The sequence below is a fragment of the Theropithecus gelada genome, chromosome 11, assembly GCF_003255815.1.
Source record: "Theropithecus gelada isolate Dixy chromosome 11, Tgel_1.0, whole genome shotgun sequence".
NCBI classification, from domain to species: domain Eukaryota; kingdom Metazoa; phylum Chordata; class Mammalia; order Primates; family Cercopithecidae; genus Theropithecus; species Theropithecus gelada.
Window position 1 is genome coordinate 37,317,794 of NC_037679.1, and position 23,211 is coordinate 37,341,004.

Below are 23,211 nucleotides of genomic sequence, written 5' to 3' on the forward strand. Positions count from 1 at the left end.
AAAGCATTTTTAGGATCACTTTATACCCAGTAATAGTAGACTGTTTTTAAACTTTAAAAAATAGAAAAAAAAAAAAAGATTAAAAGAAAAAGCTATTTCCGTTTTGAACTTGTGAATGCATAACTGTTTGTAAAACTCTTTCTCCTTTTCTCTAGGTTTTGCCAGCAGTACATCATATCTGTACCTGCTGGATAATATTACAGTTCAGCCTTTAAAAGAGGCAGTGCTTTTCTTAATCATCTGGCTTCCCCAGACCACTGATTTTGTTTGTTTCCTTCTTCAGGATCTGTGAATGCACAGAAGCTGAGGCAGAGATAATTCTGCAGCTGAAGAGCGAGCTCAGAGAAAAGGAATTAAAATTAACAGATATTCGGCTGGAGGCCCTCAGCTCTGCTCATCATCTTGATCAGATCCGGGAAGCCATGAACCGGATGCAGGTTGGTGCTGAAGTACTTTCAAGGAATGAAATGGAGAAACAAACAAATAAAAAAAAAATGCTGCTTATTCTGTTCTTTTGGTTAACACAGAACAAATTCTGCTTGGAAACCCACCTTAGAAATGTACTCTGTTTATTCAGTCTTTGCAACTCATTTCTTAGTACTGAATTGAGAATTTTGTCAAATCCAAGTTTGGAAGTGGGAGTGAAAACTGGCAAGTTGTATTCAAGAACCATTCAGGATACTGTACTAGTGATTGGATTCAGGTTGAGAGCTAAGTTTTTACAGAAGCTACTGCAATTCTTGCTTCTTCACTTTTCCATCGTTTACTTTTATTTTGACTTTTTTGCCTGTTCTTTTGAAATCTGATTTTCACATACTTTCTCGCCAGTTTTCTATTGAAATACAAAAGTAATGAGGAAACTGTAGAAATTCAACACAAGCTTTCTGAATATGGAAGTCAAAGTGATTTGGAATGCCATCTGTAAAAGTAAAGCTTTTGTATTTTTTTAAAAAAAACATCTAAAGGCTAAATTCAGAACCAGTCTGTGCTCAAACTCAGTTTTCATTGTATTATTGTATACCAGTAATCGCTTGGTACCACAGATGACTGAAATAAGAAAAGCTCATTGCTGAGCAGATTCATCTGCCACTGTATATGTTCATCTAAAGGCTTTTGTTGTTTTTTATGAGCTTAGTGTCCCGATTGGAAGGAAAAAAAAAAACCTTTTTCAGATGTTAGATATGATTCTGGAGTGGTTTTAAATCACCTTATTTACATTATTTTTGTTTTGCTCTGTTTTTCAACTGTCCACAGATTTATAATAATATTACAAATGGCATGATATGCTTATAAGATTTTAACATCACCTTTAAAATGAGAAGTGTTACGAACGATTCCATCATATTTTTCTTAATTCAAATGAGACCAAGTCCTGGAAAAATTCTCAAACACATGCTTTAGTCAAAAAAAAAAAATGATAAAAATGTTGAATGGTTGGATTGACAGAGAAAAGGGTTAAATTTCCTTCTTGGGAAGGAAATCCTATTTCATATATTTGTTTATTTAATATATTACCACATGTTTTGTTTAACAAACAAGCTAATTAACTAGATAAAAGACTCAGGGCTATTTTCTCAATCAAACCAACTCAATTTTTTTCATGTTTTCCATCTTCATGACAGAATGAAATTGAAATACTGAAGGCTGAAAATGACCGGTTGAAGGCAGAAACTGGTAACACAGCTAAGCCTACTCGGCCACCGTCAGAATCCTCAAGCAGCACCTCCTCTTCATCTTCCAGGCAGTCATTAGGACTTTCTCTAAATAATTTGAACATCACAGAGGCTGTTACCTCAGGTGATTTAGTGCACATGCTTGCTGAATCACAACATGCCTATAAGTTAACGGGTGGGAAGCCTGGAATTTAGAGAACTTTACATACTCTTAAATTAAAATGTTATACTCTAATTCTCAGAAATAGTCCTATTTTGATCTTATAAATCTAGTCTACTTAGTTATAATTTTAAAAGCACATTCTCTATCCAAAAGTCAATCTTAGAGATATGGTCTTCATAATATTTTTAAGAAATCACTTTTCGTTAGGAAGTACTTTCTCCATGATTACAATGATGAAGAAATAATACTCTCAGTGATGATAATTAATACTTATGGATATAATAATCATAACCCCATACAATTTTATTGTTTTAAGTGTGCAAAACCCATTTATAAGTGTAGCAGGCTTTATTTTCTAAATTTGACTCGATGACCCTGCATGATACTGCCCTGACAGAACATAATGCTACTCTGTCACCCAGTCTGCAGCTCTATTAAATTTCCAACAAACAAAAAGAATACAGTATTAGTGATGGAACAAGGGTACAGTTTTGATTCGATTGCAAACAGAAGCATATGACTAATGTCGTCTTAATATCTGATGAACCATTCAAGCATAAAGTGTAGCTGTTTCTGTGGAACAGTTCATTGAGGAGAATCACTTCAAGGATAGAGAATTTAGTCTAGGGAGTATTTACATGAGGATCTGTGGTAATTGTAAAGCACGGCCACCAGATGACGCTTGGAAACCAATAATATGTATGTTCCTAGCCAACATTAGATTCCATTATAGATTGGAGACAGTACACTGCTTGCCTTAAATCATATTAAAATACAGGAGAAGGAGAAGGGAAATGACATGGCATGCTGATATTGATTACATTTCCAATGAATCACACCTCTTCTAAAAAGGCAGAATGTTAAAAATTCTGCTATTATGGCTGCTCTTCATAATATAAAATAATGGCCTTCATCTTATATGTAAAAGACAAGTGGGCACTCCCTGTACTTTAAGAAAACAAATTTTATAAACTTCTGGTGGGGATCAGAGGAAGAAAATAAATTCTGAGAATAAGCATTAAGTATGTCAGAAGTCAAGTATAAAGCAAGAAATTTCAGAAGTAAATGAACTTATAGATCATTAGGTAAAATAAAACTATGGAAGTGGATGGTAATTTGAGTGTGTAAATTGTACATAAAGTATTATTATCCACACTCAATAAAATATCCTACAAAAGAAAGAACCCGAATGTTTAAATGTATAGAATCTGACAGTTCTGAACAACATCCTCTATGTTGGCTTGTTGCTGATGGACCTGACAGAGAAGTGAAGTAAGATCTACATCTCATAGTAACCAACACATTTCTGGATTCCTAGGCTTGGCTTCTAGCGAAAGACAAGGGCCAGTACCTTAGAGGTCAGACTAATGGTAGGATTTCACTGCCTTTTATATAATTCTGTTTTATTTTATGAAAATATGGTAAGATTTGAAGGAGGCAAGTTTAATACTGAAGGTGATTTAGAAAAAAGACATATATAAAAAAACTTAATGTCTAAGAAAAATAGAACTCATAAAGATAAATATAAAATCAAAGAGTTTACATTTACAATTTCTATGTTTATTGGGCTTAACACATTGATGGCCGTGATTAAGAATTTAAGGCAATTTTTTGGGAGAAGCCAAGTTTTACTTTTTTTAATACCTTTTTTTTTACCCATTCCCTAAGTTATTTTTAATATATCTTATTTCCTTAACTATTTTTCAGTAGTGATACTTATGTCTGAACTAAAAAAAAATTAAATCACACAACTAGAATATTGTTTTCATTACTTTCACTCTTGTGTAGTGGGTTCAACACTTGGAAATCAAAACTGCCTTTATGCTGGGGCTTTTTAACAGAGAGACTTTCTAGGTTTCATGATTAATCTTAAGCAAAAGAAAGTAGGCAGGAGAGAGGATAATTGGCAAATATCTAGTTCCTGAAATATTAATTGCATGTTCCATGCATCCAGTAAAGACAGACGTTTGAGAAGTCTTCAGTTTTGGGCCAGAATTTTACTTAATTATAGCCAGAATGGCAGACCTCCTTAATTCTTTCTTCAAAATATAGACAGAGGACCATGACTTATTTTCTAGTAAAAAAACAAAACAAAAACAAACAAACAAAACTACAGAAGCCTCTCACATTCAATTTGCAGTTTTTCCTGGAGGTGTTTCATCAGGTGACCATCCTGTCAATATATTCTGAACTGGGGAGATTCAGAGTCATGATGTGACCTGCCCACAGTCAATAGGAGTTAGAATAAACAGAAATAATGGTTAGAAAAGCAAAACAGTAAACACTGAGGATGAAGTGCTTTAAAAGCATTATCTTTTATGTTCTCAGTAACTCTACCAGGAAGGTGCTGTTTAAGCCCTGTTTTACAGCTGAGGAAACCAAGACTTAGGAAAGTGACTATAACAATTTGTTCAAGATCATGAAACTAGTAAGCAGCAGAACTAATAATCAAACCCTGGCTTGGATGAATCCAGGACCTGGACTTTTCACTATTATGTTAATTTTGCTTTAAATAGCCACATAATAAAAGCAAAGAATAGTTATTCACTCATCTTTGGTAAATATTTATCCTACTATTGTCAGGAGAAATTTCATATTGTAAGTGTAGTTTTTAGAAGCAAATATGACATGAAATGAATAACATATTACAAGGCAAATTTAACCAGCTTATGTGGATCAACAATCAGGCCAACCTCCTTTGCCGGGGACTACTTAGCCATGTGTGATTTGGTCCTTACTTATTTCCATCCACATCATTTCATAACACTCCTCACCCTCCCCTTGTCTCTACAGTCCTGCTACCCCAAGCATCTCTCTGTTCCTTTAACATACCCAGCTCACACATCTCAGGGTTTTGCACTTGTTTTTGTTGACTGAATCTTTTCCCCTGGTTCTTCACTTGTCTAGCATTCCTCAGCCTTCTGGTCTTACCTCCAAATACCACTTCTTCAAGGAAGCCTTCTAGGATGACCTATCTATGTAGAGCAGGCTCCCTTCAATTAGTTTCTATTTCATTGTCCAGTTTATATTAACGGAGTGCATAACCTATTCTGAAATACATACTCCAAAAAAAACAAGGAATTCTCTTTCTTTCTCATCTTGGTATTCATTCCCAAAACACAGCAAAATTTCTGATACCATTTATGCTTAATAAATATTAGTCAAATATTTTTGAGCATTTATAAGTAATTAAGACAAGTACTAAAGTAATTTGATCATGAACTACCAGAAGTCTAGATGTGAACAGCCAATGGTAAACCACTCTAAACTTCTAACAAAGGAGCAAGGTAATTAAAATGACACTTAAGGAAGAGTTTTATTTTTGAGTGGAGTAGGTGAAAAGGTGAAAGACTATTAAGATGTGAACTTGGGAAAATAATTAAGCTCCAGTGCTGGAGATTATCTTTGATGATTTAAAAATTTATTGCAAAGCTCTAAAATTCTGAAAGTTCTCAAGCTCGGAAAGTTGCTTTTAATTGTTATGATCTTAGAGTATTTTTATTGCTTACTTTCAAAATTACATATGCTTAATTATTAAGATAATAGAAATGATTCTATTTTTGGAAGCCATCTTATTACAGTGTTGATTTCTATGATGCTATAGTCATAACTTTTTTTTCTATAAATATATTGTCAGAGCAGTTGAGTCCTCTTTTCACCAGGAACATGTGCTCTTTAGCGTATAAGGGAGTTTCATTTATCCACAGAACAGAGTCTTAATATTAAGCATGGTTCTATGATAGTATTGTTAGTAAAGGAAAACAGATATTTGTGATAGTTTACCTTAATAATTCTCCAAATTGGAAATTAATCTGGTATAATGTATTTTGAAAGTTAATCTTTAATTACCATTTAAAGGCTGATATTTTAAAGGTTAGCTAGCTTTATCATGGTTCTGTAACTCTTAGCTGATTAATCGAAATACTATTTTGGTTTTGAAACTATTAGCATAAAGGATTCAGGAGAGCAATCATAATGCCAGTATAATGCCATGGTTGAAAGTCAATAACAGTACCTAATAATTATAAAGATAAGGTGAGTAGTTATATAGCTGGCTATGTCAAATGCCTGAAAATAATTTCAGTTGACAGTCAATTTCAGCACCTTTGCATTTATAAATTACATGGATATTGAGCTTGGATATTTTAGATTGGATAGAAAAATCAGATGGCTTGTCAGATTGTCATGGTTATAATGGTGACTAAATATTACTCAGGTATTACTCAGACCTGTGTGTAATAGAAAAAAGAAACCTCTTATTTCCTCATCTAAATGCAGTGAGTGGCCCAACACTTGAGTGAAGATCGTTGCAAGCAGAAATAAATTCTTAGATTGAAACTTTAGCCCAACCACAGTAATTCATCTTCTTGAAGGCTGAGGTTTTTCAAACCAGTTAGGCTAGAATGGGGAGCAAATCCCATTGAAAGATATAAAACTATGAGGGAGACAAGAATGACAGTAAACAAATCTGAGCTAATGTTACTCTTTTGTGTATGTCTTTCTTTTAAAATTTGATAGATATTTTGCTAGATGATGCTGGTGATGCAACTGGACATAAAGATGGCCGCAGTGTGAAAATTATAGTCTCCATAAGCAAGGGCTATGGTCGAGCAAAGGTACTTCTTTAATCTTAAACTCTTTAATACTAATAAGGAGAATTACTGTGAGTCAAATGTATTTTATATGTGAATATTTGATCTGGTAAATATCCTACAACAATTGTGGATTGGCATTAGCTTAATATGTCATGTAAACATGAAAGGGACAATAAAGAGATGACATCATCATAGAGGTAGAAATGTGTGGTAGATGTACCTCAGATTCATTCACTGAAAACAAAATTAACAGCCCTTCATTTCTAAAACTTAAAAAAAAAAAAGTTATTTCTTTGACAAACACCTTGTCTGACATATTCTGTTGGTTTCACTTATTGGTTATAGGTAATGTTTATTATGTATGGTAACATGTCACTAGAGCTGTCAATATGGTATTTATACAAAGGGAAGACTGTAAGCTAAGTGAATATTCTAGAAATCAGAAAGACACACATTCTACTGAACTCAGTAGGACAAATTCCATTGATGTTACTTGTCTATTTAAGCGAGGTCCAACATTTGCATTAAAATGTTGCCTTCAAATTGGCAATGTCATTCTGACTTTAACCCTTTCTTAAAACAACAACACAAACAAATTTTAAGTTAAAATTTTAGTTGAGTGGCCAAAAATACAAATTTCTAAGTATCCATTTTTTTTTTACATCAAGCAAATAAAAATTCTTTAGAATTTCAAAATGAAGTACTTAAGTGTGAAAAGTAAGATAGCACTTGTGAATTCTTACCTTGAGTCAATGTTCCAAGGATTCCAATGCAGTCAGCTTTCTGCTTGAGCTGCAGAGGTATACCTACTTTTCCCAAGTGGGTCTTTATGTGAGAGACAGTAATACTCTTAGTGAAACATAAACGAACTTCAATTTAAAAGCAGCTTTTTATAAGGTATTGCATAAGCAGTAATTTTAACTGGGTTATAAACACGCTGAAAAGTAAGATTTCCTGTTCACAGTAATTCTAACAGACAGTGCCTTTGAGCATTTTTTTTCTAAAAAAACTTCCATGAAAGTAGTTGTCTTATTCTACCTAGACTTCCATAATAAAATAACAGACTAGGTGGCCTAAACAACAGAAATTTATTTTCTCACAGTTCTGGAGGCTAGCAAGTCCAAGATCAAGGGGCTAGCTGATTTGGTTCCTGGTGAGGGCTCTCTTTTTGCATTGCAGGTGGTGGAATTCCTGCTGTGTCCTCACACAGTCTCACCTCAGTGTCTGTAGGTAGGAAGAGAGAAAGGCTACAAATCCCGAATTGTTTACTTTACCCAGTAATCCCATCATGAAAGTCCCACCATTATGATCTCATTTAATCCCAATTACCTCCCAAAGACCTCATCTCCTAATACCATCACTTTGGAAGTCAGGGCTTCGATGTATGGATTTTGAGGAGACACAAATATCATTTCATAACAATAGTAACAAAAATCACAATTGTCAGCTGTGGATTTCTCAACTTATTCTGCAAAAGGTATTAGATTCTAACTCAGATTATACCTGAATAATGGTGATAACCATTTACCATTATGGTGCTACATATTACAGATTAAGAAATTGAGGGTCTGAGCCAGTTAAGTAATTTACCTAAGGTCACATTTCTTAATTAGGTGGTAGGTATTATGTGTTATAGAATCCATATCTTCTAACCCATGACTCAGTGATTATTCTACCACCCCTTAATGATAACATACTTGGTGACTAGAACCAGGATTATATGTCAAATATCTAATTGTATCTACTGGAATCATAATCACTATTTCATTAACCATTTCTGGTCATCATAATAGAGGCTCTAGACAGACGAAAAATTCAGAATTATTTACCTTTCTAATATATGTAGAAACTTCTCAAAATCCCATCCTATAAAAAAGATAGATTTGGAACCATTATTTTTATTATAAAATAATTACTTACTTGATAAAACGAATCCTGTAGGTTTCTCTGGCAAGGTCTTTTAAACAGAGAACTTCTAACAAAATCAAAATGGAACCTGTTTTGTAGGTATACTTATCTTATCATAGGTAACACATTTTAAAGTGAGAATTGGATTCTATATTAAAATTAATAAAACAACTGAGTTTTGGACTTACCAAAGATAAGATCACAAAATTGTAAGATAAAGTTCTAGAATTCATATAATATGGTTCTGTTCTGTCTCTATCACCATTTCCCTCCTACCAAGCTTCTTCTCTTTATGAAGGTATCCACCTCTTTATAATGCAAGAATATTCTTTCAGATTCCTTCACCTTTGCCTTCTATAGAACAGGTCATGAATCAGTTTTCCTTGACATGCTGCTTTATCTCATCTCTCTCTTTCTTGTTGCTGTTGCTATTGCTGTTACTTTATTTGTTTGGTTGGTTAGTTGGCTGAAATAGTTTTATTTTATATAATCCACCATGTATGTCTATTACTATAGAAGCCATAGGCTTAATAAATAGTTTAGTCTTAACAACAACTACATTAACTAATTTTAGTAGAAAACATAGTAATAAAAAAGATACATGGTTGGATTTTATCTTACTTTATTTTGTTCTTATTTAGGATCAGAAGTCTCAGGCATATTTGATAGGATCCATTGGTGTTAGTGGAAAAACCAAGTGGGATGTCTTAGATGGTGTAATAAGACGTCTCTTTAAGGTATGTTGTGCAAGACACTCTAATATTAATTTTCAAATATGCTTAATTGTTTCCCTTAACTTCGATAGCATAGACACATCTTGTTTTCTTCTCCTCAAATAAGGAAAGCTTTCTCTTTGTGCTATTTGATATTAACAGTTCTTATATTACACATTTCTAATATTCTTGACAACTAGCTCTATATCCCTGTGAGTTATGTATTTGTTGTAGATGAGTTGAACCTCTGTTTTGACTTTATTTTTTTGTGTACCATTGTAGGAATATGTATTCCGAATTGATACTTCCACTAGCCTTGGTCTGAGCTCTGACTGCATTGCTAGCTACTGTATAGGAGACTTAATTAGATCCCATAACCTAGAAGTGCCTGAATTGCTGCCTTGTGGATACCTTGTTGGAGATAATAACATAATCACTGTGAACCTCAAAGGTAAAAATGAAAATGAAAAGAAAGGCAGGAATATAATTTTTAGCAACACTTTATTCTCCCCCCTGCCCCTTTTTGGCCAGTTTCCCTTTAAATTTTTCTATTTGAAAATTCTGTAGTATTTTTAAAATCAATATGACTCATTTCATACCAAAACTATTAAATACTACAGTCCTACTAAAAACACTAGAATCTAAGGAAATTAAGTTCTTTGGGTTCTGGGATTTGAAGATTCAAGACTCACAAAAAGGAATGTGATTTAGGAATTTCAAATTTCTGGATTTTCTTCATTATCATCTTTCATTACAGAAGGATTCAAAACATTTAGTGTATATTCCAAAGTAATATATTCATTGATATATCTCTGATTTTAAAATATGTATACCTAATAAATACCCCCCAGGAATAGGGAATAGAAGTTAACAATCAAGGATGGAAAGTTCTGAGAATTTTTTTTGCTTTAGATGATGTGATTAATTATAGGCTAATGTAATATCTGAAGCATCTTTGTCTTCATAATTCCTTGTTTATTTATGTTAAAGAATCAGGATACATCTGTATAAACTGTGAATTAATAGAGGAATTTGTCAATATTTGATTTTATGATGAAGGCAATTGGGTTCGTAAAAGGAGATACTGTTACTCCTTTCTTAATTCCTTGCCAAACATAACAATTTGTATTCTTCAAAAGCTTAAGTGGTTGCACAACTAGGATGCATAATGAGAGATAGAAGAGAATAAGGAGATGGGGAGAAGAGAAAGTAAAAGAAAGAACACACACACACACACACACACATATATATATGGCATATATATGTATTTTTTTCAGTAACATTCAGTTATCAGGTACTACACAAGGCATTGGAAAATATATATATATGGGTGTGTGTATGTATAATCTTCACATTTATTCTTAACAAAGATAATAATCTTCAATAAAAGATGTGATGATAGCATTTATAATGCTTCCATTTCTCTCTGGAAACAAGTGAAAACAAGAAGTAGACAGTGGAGTGAAGTCTGAAGAAAAAGAAACAGCTTGCTTTTGTTTAGATGTTCACTCTCCCATATTACTGATACATTTTCTTCCTTGAAATGGCAACACATATTTGTGGGATAGAAATACCTGGAAATTATTTTGCAAGGACTCTATTCCTATGACCAACAATGCTGTTGCTGTTTAGCATGATATTTTAAATTCTAGCTTATGAAGAACAATAAGTCATGCTCTTTCTTTTGTTTCTTCTTTCAGGGGTAGAAGAAAATAGTTTGGACAGTTTCGTTTTTGATACACTGATTCCTAAACCAATTACCCAAAGGTACTTTAACTTGTTGATGGAGCATCACAGAATTATACTCTCAGGACCGAGTGGTACCGGAAAGACCTATTTGGCAAACAAACTTGCTGAATATGTAATAACCAAATCTGGGAGGAAGAAAACAGAGGATGCAATTGCCACTTTTAATGTGGACCACAAGTCAAGTAAGGTATGTTACAGAATTCTAAGAGAACAGCTGCAATTTATCCATAAGTGTTTTAAGCAATCAAATTACAAGATTTTGAGAGACTTCCATGTTTTACATGGAAAAGAATATCCTTTTTTTTTTTTTTTTACCAGAATTATAACCTGGTGAGTGACCAAACTCTGTTTCATGAATTTGAACAAGACTGCTATTTTCAGTAACATTCAGTTATCAGGTACTCCACAAGGCATTGGGAATATACAGAATAATATGACAGGGCCCCTATTTCATGGTTTCTCTTAGACATCCACCAAGTAAGTGTTACAGTAGAAAGAAGTCTGTGCATGAGCAACAAAGAAGAATAACTTTGCTTGGAGGAATCAGAGCTTTATAAAGGGGTAATAGTTTGTTGGGTATTAATAGATAAGTAGGAAATAACATGGGTTTTGCAGCAGCGGAGATTTGGCAATAATTAGAATATTCCAAGCAGAAATTCTGGGAGCAGCAATTTGCTTATGTCACATCTCCCTAAAATCTTTGTTTAGGAACCTTAGGAAACTTAACAACATTCAATTTCACCACCAACTAAGGTCTAATGTGCCATAGTAATCAGCCTGAACACTCAGATATTAGAAAGGTATGAGGGCCTATACAACGTAGCCAGTACTTTCTTATTTTCTGAGTAAAATAAAAAATCCTAAAAAGGAAATAGTTGATGGCTAACATATTTTTAACACTAACCTAGTTTTACCTGTAATTATTTATTAAAGTCTGAATCAATGAAACCTAAAAGTTTCTCTTGGGGAACTGCAACTATTATAAGCAATACCTTGAGGGAATCCCAATTATACTAGGTCGCATTACTCTTTCAAGGATAACCTGGTTCAGTGATCTAAACTGTCCCAGTTTCTCAGAAACCTTAAGTCTGCAAATCTTCAGAAATAAACGTGACTCCCAAGAGCAGCCCAAACCCATTAGATTGTTGAAATAAGCCAGGCATATAGCTTAATGAACCAAAAGTATTAATTTTCTCACCTGTAAAATGAGGACAATAGTAGGGCTATTCTAAAGACTAAATAAATGTGTGTGTGCTTGTGTGTGTCTGTGTGTGTATGAGACAGAGAGAACAGCACAAGTAGCAAGCATAGGGGTTGCTTGGAATTTTTAATTATAACCCTTGGCTCCAGGTGAAGATTTCTCTCACAAACACACACACACACATATGCACAGTGTGCATGTGCGGGCACACACATATACACATCTTTGTTCAAAACTGTCTTATATGTGTCCTTCAAGAACAACAATGTACATAAAACACAATGAGATCTCTTAAAGTTAAATAAATGCAATACGTAAAATCTGAGTATTTCCTTGGAACTCAAACCTATTCAAATTGTGGTTGAACCACCATCTAAAGAAAGACATAGAACCTGAGGTAGAATATTTGACTCTTCTCTGAGCAAACGCAGGAAGAGCACAATTGTCTGTTTGCTTCAGCTGACATGTTTAATGCTTCCAGTGAATTCTGTCTTCTCATATCTTTATATAAAAGCCTTTTAGCACAATGTTAAATATTTTCTGTCAAAAAATAGGAAAGGTTTGAAAGGCCTGTTAGTCATCCTCAGTGTTTGTTTTTTCCTCAATGTTGGTATGAGAAAACTCTTTACAAGGTACTTCTTTTATGGAACAAAAAAGTGTTTAGAAAATAAGAGGAAAATAGTTTTATTGGAGGAGACCATGACATTTTGATAAAGTTGAGGATCACTTAAAATCAAGTTTTGAATTAAATAGATGAAGCTTCATTAGAATGTAGTTGACATGCCAAAACAAAATAGGTAAATTCCATTAATTTTAAAACATAGCTTTCCCTAAAAAATATCTATCTATCTATCTATCTATCTATCTATCTATCTATCTATCTATCTATCTATCTATCTATCTATCTATCTATCTCAGCTTGGGAAGAAAAGTTTATTGCTTAGAGATGTTCTGTTAAGAACATGTTAGTCTCCTATTAACTTTTTTGATGAAATATTTCCAACACTCTTATTTTTTGCTTTTCCAGAGGACAATCATTTGTGCCATTATCAGGTCAGTTCAGTACTTTGTTGCAAAGTAATGGGCAGGGGAAAACCATTGCCAAGCATTGGGAGAGGTAAGGATGCTAGGAAACAGTCATAGGAAGAAACTCTTTATTTATTTATTTATTTATTTATTTATTTATTTATTTAATTTTGTTTTGTTTTGTTTTGAGACGGAGTCTCGCTCTGTTGCCCAAGCTGGAGTGCAGTGGCACGATCTCAGCTCACTGCAACCTCCCCCTCTTGGGTTCAAGCAATTCTTCTGCCTCAGCCTCCCGAGTAGCTGGGACTACAGGTGCCCACCACCATGCCCAGCTAATTTTTTTTATTTTCATTTTTAGTAGAGACAGGGTTTCACCATGTTAGCAGGATGGTCTCAATCCCCTGACCTCGTGATCCACCCACCTCAGTTTTGCAAACTGCTGGGATTACCGGCATGAGCCGCTGTGCCCAGCCCAGGAAGAAACTCTTGAACAAATCACAGTAGCATTCATTCCCAAGAAAGCACAAAGTATAACTAAAAAAATATATCTTTTTATGTTATTCTTTATGGTTTGAAGATATGAGCAAGCTATCAGTAATGCTGAATACAAACTCATTGCCAGGAAATTTGGACAAGTTTTGCCAAATTGACAGAGAATACCCACTATTTTCTTGGGAGTCGGGGGTGAGGGTAAGTGAGGATAAATATAAAAAAAGAGGGGATGACAAGTTGAGATTGTGTTAGGGATACCAACAGCGTAGATTTACTGAAGTCAAATGCTAATGAGGCCTGAAATAAGAAATCCTGTTCCTGAAAACGAGCTGTGTAAATGCTGACGCATTTTATGCTGTGCCATAGATAGCACTGAAGAGACAAATCCAAAAAGCACTTACTGATTCAAAAAAAAAGAAGAAACTCGAACAACAAATCATCAAATGAAAAACATCTTTTCATGTTTTTGGTACCTCTGCACTTTACATTCTGTTCCTCTTCCCACACTTCAAGCCCTCCCTCAAGCTGCCAGCTGGAATATTTTGATTGAGAGCAGTACACATAAACAATTACACTTTGTGACATTCGATATAGTAGGCCCAGAAGGCTAGAGATGGATTTAGTAGAGAATACGCGGCCAGCTGAAGCCATTTGTAATGTTAGGTTGGAAAAGATCAGAAACCTGGACTTGATGGATTCCTTTTTAGTGTGTCTGGAGTCAGCATCTGAGAAAGCAGTGATCTACTGCTTTTATGTAACTGTGGTGTTCCACCTGTAGTTTCAGAGTATGGGATTCATCTCATTGCCAACTCCCATCTGGTAGGTATGCCTGTTTGCTTCTACCTGACTAGATCTGGAAAAAAGACTTTTAATGCCAGTACATCAGTGTCTCAATCTAATATTTCATTTTCATCAAGCTAGAGTGGGTATCATGAAGTTATTTCAAGGGAATCTGTGAAAAACTCCTAAGCTGTATGAAAAAAGTGTATTTGTGTTTGCCTGTTTCTACATCCATTGGTTCATACCTACCATCAGATTCCCAAGGGATCTACTACCCTCTCGAGATGAAAGAAAGCCACATTAGAATTAGAATCTAAAGGCTCTGATTGTCCAAAAATGATCCAGTGACCTGCTAATTATGAAATTTAATTCCTTTGTGCCTCCTCACTGTCTCTCTCTCTTTCTGACATTCATGATGATCATTTTCTCTTTGTTTCCTACTCCCTGGTAAATTCCTTTTCAGTTTTTTTCCCCTCTCTGCTCTTCCTTCTCTTCCCAGTAAATGTAATTGTTTTTCTCTATAGTGAACTATTCTGTTCTCTCTCACTGTTATTCTCCTTTGGATGACTCTCATGGCTTCAACTTGAGTTGACTTGTGTGATTGACTTCAATTAAACACTATCAGCCATGCCCACTATCCCAAATTTATAAGCTTTCTATCATCCTACACATATGTTTCTATTCACCTACTAAATGTACAAGTTGAGAATTGGCAATTGCAGCCCCAAACATGTATTATAAGTTTATCCTCCTCCATTCCTTTCCAACACAACCACCCTCCAGATTAACATCCTCCTCTATTTCTTGGATTTCTACAATTATTTTGTAACTGCTTGATACACAATTTCCTTTAAATTTCCCTTCTCTCTTTTTTGGGATATATTCATTCACCTTATGGAACATAGAATATCTTTTCATAATTAAAATCGGATCAAATTAAAATTTTTCAATTTTTTTAATTGATTTCCATACTAGATCAAAAATGTCACACTGTTCCTTGTTCAGTCCCTTAGTATCTCTAGGCTTCAATAATTTCAGTATTCTCTTGGCTGGTCTCGCTTCCTCCTTTCAATATACTCGCCACATGTTAAATCACAATTGTGATGACTTAGTGAGGTCAGCAGAAGAATGTGTCTTCACTGCCAACAGGAAATGTCCAGTGATCTTACTAATCATTTAAGGTTGCAAAGTTTTCTTTACAATTTCATTACCACCATTTCCTTTCACAAAACACATATTCTTAGCTTTTTTCCTACATGAGTATCATATTTTCATGTTTCTGACTGATTATTCTTCTGTATTTGGAAAGCTCTTCTCTCATGTTTAAGCATCAAGATATTACCCAATCTTAAAAATAAGGGAATAATAGCAAATAATACTGCTCCCACAATGCCTTTTCCAGACACTACAAGCAATCTTTACATACTACAAACAAAATGTTTGATCTATACATTTTTGAAGTAATGTATTATTTTGACTGTGAATTATAGTTATATATGTATATGCCTGACCTTCTATTCCAGGAAGGTAATAAGCTTCTTAAATGCTATTTCCATTTCTAATTAATTCTTCTATCTTTCACATTTCTGTTTCCTTGGATAAATAAATTGCTTTCCTCTACTGAAAACAAAGAAGCAAACAAACATATCAATGTTTCACACTTGTTTATATAATAAAATTCAACTTCTTCTGCATGGATTCAAAGTCTTTTTTTCTTTTTTATTGCCACCACCACTAGCATGTACTATATTTTTCTGTAACAACAGAACACTTATTTCCCAAAACACATCATACACTTATACTTTTCAGGTTTCACTTTTTATTCTTTAGACTTCGATCTCTTTCCCCCCCTTTTAACCACTGTACTCTGTTTTTCTGTGAACCTTAAGTCTGTATTAAGTCTACCTATAATGTTTTGTGCATTTCACTTAGCACACTGTATTGTGAATGACTTGCTGACCTGCTTCTCTGCTTATCAACTCTAAGTTCCTGAAAGACAGAAATTGTGTTTTATCTCTAAATCCTTGGTGCCAGCAGGATGCTCCAGTTGGAATTAATCTGTTTCCCTCCTATAGGCCACATGCCTCCTTTATCTTCTCTCATGGAATGTTTTACCTTGCATTTTGTAAATTATCATTTACCTGTGTGCCTACCACCCCACTCAGGCTCCAGTGTTACCTCCTCCAGAAAACCATTCTTGACACCCAGCAGCTAGGCTAAATCTCTTCCCTTGAGTTCTCATATCTCCTAATATATTTATGATATTATATTGAAATCATTTAAATTGAAGTCCCTAATGTGACAACTCTTAGAGCTTACAGGGAAAACAGCCTGATTACCCTTTGTAGTCCCCATGTCCAGAAAAGTACTTGATGCAGTTCATAATAAATGTTAAACCAACTTACAGTCCATTGATAGCAGGAATCAGACTTCACTATTTTTGTATACCCAGGGCTTTGTCTAAGGCTATGAATGTAGCAGATAGACAGTGAATATTTTATAAACAAACGAGTGACTTAATGTAGCTAAATTACTGACATAAATTTTATTTTTTTCTTTTAAAGTAAATAGAATTCTCCAGAATATTCAACAGTTTTAAACATATTTTTCTGCATTCTGTGTCTTAGGCAAGATTTATTTTATGTGACTAGCTCAATAGAAAACAAATAGTACTTTATTTCTTTAATACATTTTTATATTTCAACATAAATAAAACTTACTAAATGCCTCAAAATCCTGGCCTGTGTTTTATCTCCTACTTTTATTTCAGCAGTGGTGTTACAGACAGAGAGAGGTTGCATCTAGAGTGAGCAATTCACATATTTACCTGGCTGCCAGAAACCAGAATCATGGAATTGTTTTATAACCCTGAGCACGATTTGCAAATTGGAAATGTCATTGTAAATATGCAAATATTATGGAAATGTTCTTACTGATTAGGATAATTTTAAGAAACCTAATTATGTTCCTGGCCTACCCATCTGTGAGAGCAGTCAATCAGCAAACTGGTTATCATATTTAGATTAAAAGCTATTAGACAGGAATAATACCTGTAAAAGAACCAAGAAACTCAAGAGATGCTAAATGCTAATGTTATATTTCACCAGGTGACATATAACTAATTTTGTCTTTGTTTAAAATTACAACAATTGCATGCAGATTATAAATAAATAATAAGTGTACTTTTATCAAGGTCCTATGGCTGTATTTTTAGATATACCCCATCTACATGAATTGGAATTAACATACTAAAAATATTAGTGGAACCTCAGAAGTGCCATTTTGAATTTAGTTCATACTTGAGATATTAAGGTTGCTAAAATTTACTTTTATCATTGAATACCAAAACTCAGAATAAAATCTCAATATGTATGGTTTATCATAAGAGTTCATATTAAGAACTCATTTTGGCTTTTCTTTCAGGGAGAAAACCGCTGAGAAATATGCCTTCTTGTTTATACTTTTATATTTGCTGCAGGTGTTTGGTACTGGATCTTCTATTGCTTTCCTTTTCCTCACTTTTATTTAAAAAACTATTCTGTCAGCAATATATGGTTTTGATTTGTAGAGAAAGATTTTACATCAGTTGAATAATCTATGACTTTAATGAAAGAAACTGAATAGAGGACAAAGCATGCTATTTCTAAAATATTAACAGCTTGCCATTAGTATAAATTTATCATTGACATATCTGTTTTCTTCATTTTTTAAAAGGAATTGCAACAATATCTAGCTAACCTGGCTGAACAGTGCAGTGCTGATAATAATGGAGTGGAGCTCCCAGTTGTAATAATTCTCGATAATCTTCATCATGTGGGCTCTCTGAGTGATATCTTCAATGGTTTTCTCAATTGTAAATACAACAAATGGTATGCTTATCAAATATTTTGAATAATGAAATAGGAAATAATTATCATCAAATGTGCTTTCTTGTGCCTGTATGCATTTTCTTTTTTAATTTTTTAAATTTCCTTAATATTTAATTTTTATTTTTTAAATTGACAGATAAAACTGTGCATATTGATTGTGTAAACCATGGTGTTCTGAAGTAGATGTGCACTGTAGAATGATTAACTCCAGCTAATTAACATATGAACTACCCGAGTAGCTATTATTTTTAGACTTACAATGGCTGCCATTAATTTGAGAAACCCTCTTTAATAATATACCATAGTTTTAAAGACTCCATATGCATTCCTTAGAATATCTATGTATTCATTCAACAACCATATCCCAGGCACTTTTATGGAAACAGTACTTCCTTGATGATGTTAGCTTCTGCAGACATGATGAACATTTGGTAAACCACCATCAATGATGGAATAGTTTTAATCATAGAAATTAAAAACTAAAGGGAGCCTTTAGAGCTCTGGTTTCGTTCTCAGTTCATATCAAAGTTTAAATTCAACCTTTCTATAGAGATAAACAGTACATTCAGATATAGCTCCCTCTATTAATGAGTATGATTTTAAATATTTACAATAAAAGGAAAGGTTAAAGTAAGGTATTAAAAAATCTTAAAACCCACTAAAGATTCATTGTGACATGGCCTCTAAAGAAAGGACATATAAGAATATCAACATAAAATAATTAGTTTTAATAGTGGCAAATATTCCAATTATCTCTGCTAGAGATTTTTTTGAAGTTACAAACAGATCAGCATAAAATAAGGATTGAAAGAATGTAAATTTTCTCACAGTATTAATAATCTTTAACATAACTGAAATATTAAAATAGTAAAAATGAATGAACTTTATCATAAGCATTATAAGATGTTAGACTGGGACAAAACCCTTATGATTATACTAACTAAACTCTTTACTCAAATAATGTAAATTACAAATATACTCAGGCTCAGAGAGAGAAAATGCCTTGCCTTGATGCCAGAGCTGGAATTAGAAACTCAAGTGTTAATTTCTTTTTTTTTTTTTTTTTTTTTTTTTTTTTTTTTTTTTTTTTTTTTTTGAGACGGAGTCTCGCGCTGTCGCCCGGGCTGGAGTGCAGTGGCCGGATCTCAGCTCACTGCAAGCTCTGCCTCCCGGGTTTGCGCCATTCTCCTGCCTCAGCCTCCCGAGTAGCTGGGACTACAGGTGCCCGCCACCTCGCCCGGCTAGTTTTTTGTATTTTTTAGTAGAGACGGGGTTTCACTGTGTTAGCCAAGATGGTCTCGATCTCCTGACCTCATGATCCGCCCGTCTCGGCCTCCCAAAGTGCTGGGATTACAGGCTTGAGCCACCGCGCCCGGCCTCAAGTGTTAATTTCTAATCTAGTAATCTTTGTCATTTTCCATTACAGAATTACCCTTTAAAAGACAAATATTGAAATGGAATAATCCATATCTATCCTAGTAGTTTTCTAAGATAATTTTAACGAATTAATCACTTTACCTCCAGTAAATGAAAATTTTCTTTTTATTTTTTTTCTAGTCCATATATTATTGGAACAATGAATCAGGGAGTTTCTTCATCACCAAATCTAGAGCTGCATCACAATTTCAGGTAAAGTTAAGTGGAAGATTTTGTTTTGTTTTGTTTTTTGGTGTGTGTGTATGTGTGTGGGCAGGGGAGGGGGTTGGCACTGTTTCTTTCTGTTTGTTTTTGGGGGTTGTTTTTCCACTTGTACTTTTACAAATCTTGCCAGAGATGACCTGCGGTGTGAAAATAATTCTCACTTCTGACACTCTTTTCTCAAGCGAACATTTCATGATCTTCAACCTGTAATCAGATGTGTTTCTTTAAACGAAACAAAACAAAAGGAAAGAAAAAAGAAAAGTAAATGTTTTTTTCTGTTCACTGTGTCCCTGGTTAAAGTAGAGCATATTCCTTCTAAGTGTGAGAAATGTGAAGAGAGTTGCTATTTCAGGATTTGTGATTCTCCTACAGAAGAGTGTTCAGCATGTAGACTCCCCCTCAATTCTGACGCACATGAGCTTCTTTTTAGCTCAAAAAGTAGAGTTAGCTACATTATAGTTCTCATGCTAGTAGACCTCCTAACACCTTTGATCATTAAAATGTAGCCACCAATTGAAATGGGAACATTATTACTTTCTATTGGAAAGTAATTATGAATAAATAAATAATAATGATAAAGAATCACTGTGAATGTAAAATTTAATTTATATAACAAATTCTGATTTTTTTTCTTTTTGTAGGTGGGTATTATGTGCAAATCATACAGAACCAGTGAAAGGCTTTTTAGGCAGATATCTTCGAAGAAAACTCATAGAGATAGAAATTGAAAGGAACATTCGCAATAATGACCTAGTCAAAATTATAGATTGGATTCCTAAGACGTGGCATCATCTCAACAGTTTTTTGGAAACACACAGTTCTTCTGACGTTACCATTGGTGAGTTCCAAAATTATAATATATCATTTTCCAGGAACTAACAGTACTTGGTAAAGATGGCCAGATTGGATGGTAGAAAATAACAAGCAAATCTAATGTTTTTTCAAGCTTCCAAAGATTTATTTTTTTCCCTTCTGAAAGTTTACTTTCTTCTTCTTTGTATCTCCAATTAAATCCACTTTGTCTGACAGTTATGTTTTACTAAAATATTACCGAGATCAAATAAGTTCACTATGGACAAATATCTAAAAATCAGATAACCACTGGAAATGAAGAGTATCAATTTAGGATACGTTTTATGCTAAAAAACAAATTTGGCTAAATAGCTCATGTCAAATAAAGTTGTGAGGAAAGATTTTAGTTAGAGATAATTTAGATGTTTCGCAGATAATTTAGGTGTTTTGTGTTTTTCATGAAGACACAACTGAGTTATTTCTCTTTTAGTTTGCATAAAGATATTTATATTTGGATTCCTCCTTTAATTACATGTACAGAAGTCTCTTTCACATTGTTATGCATCATAAAAATGTACTCACTGTAAACACAGTTTAGATTAGGAAGAAGAATTCTACACTGGGACCAGAACACTCATGCCAGTTCCCAATGCTGCAAATAATGACATGTTTTATATTTGGCAATTCATTTCAGCACAGCTTTCTTGCTTGTAAAATGAAACAGGATAACTGGATTATGATTTTTATGACTTCTCCTAACTCTAGTATATTGTGTCCTAGATTAATATTTATTGTAAAAAGATAGAAGAGGCTAGGATATTGGGTCTTCAGTAAACATGCTTTAATAATAAGCAAGCTGGCCAATAATATAATTTTCTAGGAATTTTGCAAGAAATATATTCCAAAATGGTGTCTCGATATGTGTTTAGATTATTAAATATAATTCTTAAAATATTTTGTTATTTGTTTCTTCTCAGGTCCCCGACTTTTCCTTCCTTGCCCCATGGATGTAGAAGGTTCTAGAGTGTGGTTCATGGATCTCTGGAACTATTCTTTAGTACCTTATATTCTGGAGGCAGTGAGAGAGGGTCTTCAGGTATAGTACTCAATTTTCATTACTATTTTTTAAAAAAAGCAAAAAAATTATTTTAAAAGCAAAAGAAAATCTGGGTATTTATGCAGAAAGTTAAAGGCATGAACTATATAAATAGAGCAATAAAGTTTTCAAGAGCAAATAGTTTGTAATATTTTGCCTGTTCTGGGAACAAATTTGTAAGAGAAAGAAAAGGCACAGTTATTACAACAACTACACATTTAAGTCCAAATGGTTGTCATGGATGTTTACAGATTATTTTTATTAGATAGCTAATTAAGTGCACAGTTCTACATCTTATGACACAGCCATGTTTACATGAGCCTTGACCATTTATACTCTTATCACATAATTTCCTTTATCTTTTCCTTCCTTCCTTCTTTCGTTCCTTCCTTCCTTCCTTCCTTCTTTCCTCCCTCCCTCCCTCTCCCCCTCCCCCATCTCTCTCTCTCTCTCTCTCACTCTCTCTCTCTCTCTCTCTTTTTCTCTTTCTTCTTTTTTTTGAGACAGGGTCTCACTCTGTCACTCAGGTCAGTGTGCAGTGGTACAACCATGGCTGACTGCAGTCTCAAACTTTTAGGCTCAAGTGATGAGGCTTTCCAAGTAGATGGGAGTATAGGCACACACCACCACTCTCAGTTATTTTTATTGTTATTATTATTATTTTAGAGACATGGCCTCACCAGGTTGCTCAGGCTGGAATTGTTTTTTCCTTTTATTCACACACTTTTTAACAAGTAGCTTTTGCTTATAAGTTTCCTGTTTTTAGTATACTTCATTGTTGGAAGCCCTTTAATATCACTTGCAGGGTTCTTTACTATTTTGGAGGGAGTACTCTAAATTCTAAGAGAGTCAGTTGGTCTTTTGATCTATGACATATTGGTTTCACAGCTTCTTTGCTCTTGCTCTCATGTGCCTTATATCTTGAGGCCCTGCAACCAAGGCCCTTGTTTTTTCCTAACTAAAAAATGAAAATGTATCACTAAAAGAAATCCCTTTTTCTCCAACAAAATACATGTCATTTTCCCATAAGTATTGCTATTTCCTTAAGTTTGATTTGAAATTGTAGAATTATAAAACTCTTTAAAATTTATTTAACATAATCACTCGATTGAGGAAGAATTTCATCTCCTTTTCAATAACTCAGCCAAGACATCTCTATTTCTGGTTTTTACAACTACTACTAGAATTAAGATATAGTTTATGTTTTCCACATTCTATCATCTATAATACTGTGTTGTCTTTATTTTACTATCTAAAAAATTGTCCATCTATTTTGCCTCTTTTACTCCCTTTTACTGTCATGCTCTCTTCATCTAGTAGAATGGCATGGCAGTATTCAGAACTAAAATGATAGCTCTGGTGAACATGATTAATTTTATGAGGATACTCTGAAGCCTCAGAGACAAAGCTAAGATCCTAAATAATGCTATTGATTGGTTCTACTCTAGATTTAAATAATCAAATCTAACACTTTCAAGGGTATGAGCCAATCTATCCCAGGCAAGTGCCTCCA

General features: G+C 33.9%; 1 protein-coding gene across 2 annotated transcripts in view; it reads left to right on the plus strand.

The window, feature by feature from the left end:
• NAV3 (neuron navigator 3) overlaps positions 1 to 23,211 on the plus strand; it is a 377,767-nt gene that overhangs the window by 342,899 nt on the left and 11,657 nt on the right. For both annotated transcript variants that reach the window (XM_025403242.1, XM_025403243.1), the window contains 10 exons: positions 284 to 437; positions 1,623 to 1,797; positions 6,355 to 6,452; positions 8,981 to 9,076; positions 9,335 to 9,503; positions 10,753 to 10,988; positions 18,015 to 18,169; positions 19,727 to 19,798; positions 20,452 to 20,648; positions 21,580 to 21,698. In XM_025403242.1, coding sequence (XP_025259027.1) covers positions 284 to 437; positions 1,623 to 1,797; positions 6,355 to 6,452; positions 8,981 to 9,076; positions 9,335 to 9,503; positions 10,753 to 10,988; positions 18,015 to 18,169; positions 19,727 to 19,798; positions 20,452 to 20,648; positions 21,580 to 21,698 — 1,471 coding nt within the window. The remainder of the gene's footprint in view (positions 1 to 283; positions 438 to 1,622; positions 1,798 to 6,354; positions 6,453 to 8,980; positions 9,077 to 9,334; positions 9,504 to 10,752; positions 10,989 to 18,014; positions 18,170 to 19,726; positions 19,799 to 20,451; positions 20,649 to 21,579; positions 21,699 to 23,211) is intronic.